The sequence below is a fragment of the Echinops telfairi genome, unplaced genomic scaffold, assembly GCF_000313985.2.
Source record: "Echinops telfairi isolate 266 unplaced genomic scaffold, ASM31398v2 ScPeMD7_5;HRSCAF=22, whole genome shotgun sequence".
Taxonomy (NCBI): Eukaryota; Metazoa; Chordata; class Mammalia; order Afrosoricida; family Tenrecidae; genus Echinops; species Echinops telfairi.
Genome location: NW_022103901.1, coordinates 14400269 through 14402304, shown reverse-complemented (window position 1 = coordinate 14402304; position 2036 = coordinate 14400269). Strand labels below are relative to the sequence as shown.

The following is a 2036-nucleotide window of genomic DNA, read 5'->3' as shown; positions in this document are numbered from 1 at the left end:
GGGGTCTTCACCGTCAGACTCCTTTCACTGCGGGGGCTCAGAACCCCCCGAGAGTGCAGACACAGAAGAGGCCAGAGCTTCAAAGGCCTGGCACCGTGTCTCCATCACTGTGCGCGCGCTGTTGGCCGAAGGGCTCACAGGTCACCGTGGAGGGGAACTAGGTGTGATGCATCGAGGGCAGTCTTTGGAGACTCCGTGCTGTGAAAGCCTTGGCCTCATCTGGCCTGGTGAGAAGCAGAGCCCGGGAGAAGTTCAATCACAAGAGCGTCTGACTCCAAAGCGCCCATCGGGAACCAAGCCGTTCAATCCCGCGGCTTTCCTTTAGGAACAAAGACTATAAACCACTTGCTCACCGGTCTTTCCGATGACCATCAATGTTTTCCCAGGTCTGAGTGGAATCTTGCCCTTGCTGACAGGATCCGAGAGCACCCAGCCCTGCTCCCGATGGGCGTCGAGGGCCACGCAGGGACGTCATGCCTCCCAAACACCTCCCACCTCAGTAGACGCATCTCTCTTGCTTGCCCAACAGGACGGACCTATTTCATAGGAAGAACGGGGCCCGCCAAGGTGCCAAGAAAATCCTCATCGTCATCACCGACGGGCAGAAATACAGAGACCCCCTGGAATACAGCGATGTGGTCCCCCAGGTGGAGAGAGCGGGCATCACCTGCTACGCCATCGGGGTACGCGTCCTCTTCCCGGCTCCCTTAGTCTCAGCCTGCCCGGTCTCCGGGCAGAAAGGCTGCAGGGCTGTGGGACCGCTCCCTCAGCTGTCTCTCCCCCCAGGTGGGAGATGCCTTCCAGGAGCCCACGGCCAGGCACGAGCTGGACACCATTGGCTCTGCCCCTCCTCAGGAGCATGTGTTCAGAGTGGACAACTTTAGAGCCCTGGGCAGCATCCAGAATGAGCTGCATGAGAAGATCTTTGCAGTTGAGGGTGAGTGAGGAACTGGGCTTGGGTCTCGGAAGTGGGTCGGGCTCTACACCTGCGTCTCCAGGGACAGTTCATCCCTGTTCACCCCAAACTGCACCCAGACGCCAAACCCGAGACCACGGCTCTTCCCTGAGCTCCGAGGCCTCCGGGAGCCTAAGCGATGGATTTCCCCGCAGGAACCCAGCTGAGGACCAGTAGTTCCTTCCAGCAGGAGCTGTCTCAGGAAGGTTTCAGTTCTGTGCTCACACGGGTGAGTGGACCGGCTGCTGGAGAAAGAGGGCCCAGGCACTGACTCTGGGCCACACCTCGAACCGGTGCTAGATGCAAAAGCAAACAAGGAAGCCATCCCTGCCCTCCGGGGCCGCACTGTCTGCTGAGGGAAGAGACAACCGTGTTAGGCTCTGGGGGACGCAGGAAAGGGCAGGACAGACAAGGTTCTAGCTCCTGTGGGGTTTGACCTCCGGTGAGAGGGGACCCTAAACAAGTACTAAGTAGGTCAAAAGATGTTTTGATTGTGCTACGTGTCCTAAAGACAGTCGGATTGGAGTGTAAGGATAGAGAATGTGAGGGGAGCTGAGGAGGCCAGAGGTGTAATCCCTGCAGCTAAACGATGAGACCCCCGTACACGAGGAGATGGCGCCAGCCCTAGAAAGCCCCGGGACAAGAGGGTTCCAGCAAAGGAAAAGGCAAGTGCAAAGGCCCTGAGGCAGGAACAGGGCTGCTAAGTTTGTGTGGCCGGAGCCCCAGTGAAGGAGGTTGGATTGCAGGGAAGGGTCTTGCAGGACAAGTTCAGTGACAGGGCGGGGCATGACTTATCCGGAAGTAGATGCATGTTCAAATGGCCCAGGTGGATTTGCTTTTCTCCGATCTGTGTGGACACTGAGGGGTCACATCAAACAGAGGTGGTCATGAGTGGATTCCTGAGGCCTGGTTGCTGGGTCATCACAGATTCATGACAATCAAGTAGGCGGAGCGGTGAGCACCGACCACTCCCTGGGGTGGGGCAGCGGGGAGGGAGGGTGTCACAGGCGAGAGATGACCACCAAGTTGACGCTTCCAGAGAGAAGAGCCGAGTTCCGCCGGGAAGAGAGGCGGTAAGGAG

The 2036-nt window shown here is 58.4% G+C and overlaps 1 protein-coding gene across 1 annotated transcript in view; it reads left to right on the top strand.

The window, feature by feature from the left end:
* Window positions 1-2036, top strand: part of ITGAD (integrin subunit alpha D) — a 29086-nt gene that overhangs the window by 10199 nt on the left and 16851 nt on the right. The window contains exons 8-10 of the mRNA XM_013005444.1: window positions 530-683; window positions 787-937; window positions 1111-1196. Of these exons, the coding sequence (XP_012860898.1) occupies window positions 530-683; window positions 787-937; window positions 1111-1196 (391 nt within the window). The remainder of the gene's footprint in view (window positions 1-529; window positions 684-786; window positions 938-1110; window positions 1197-2036) is intronic.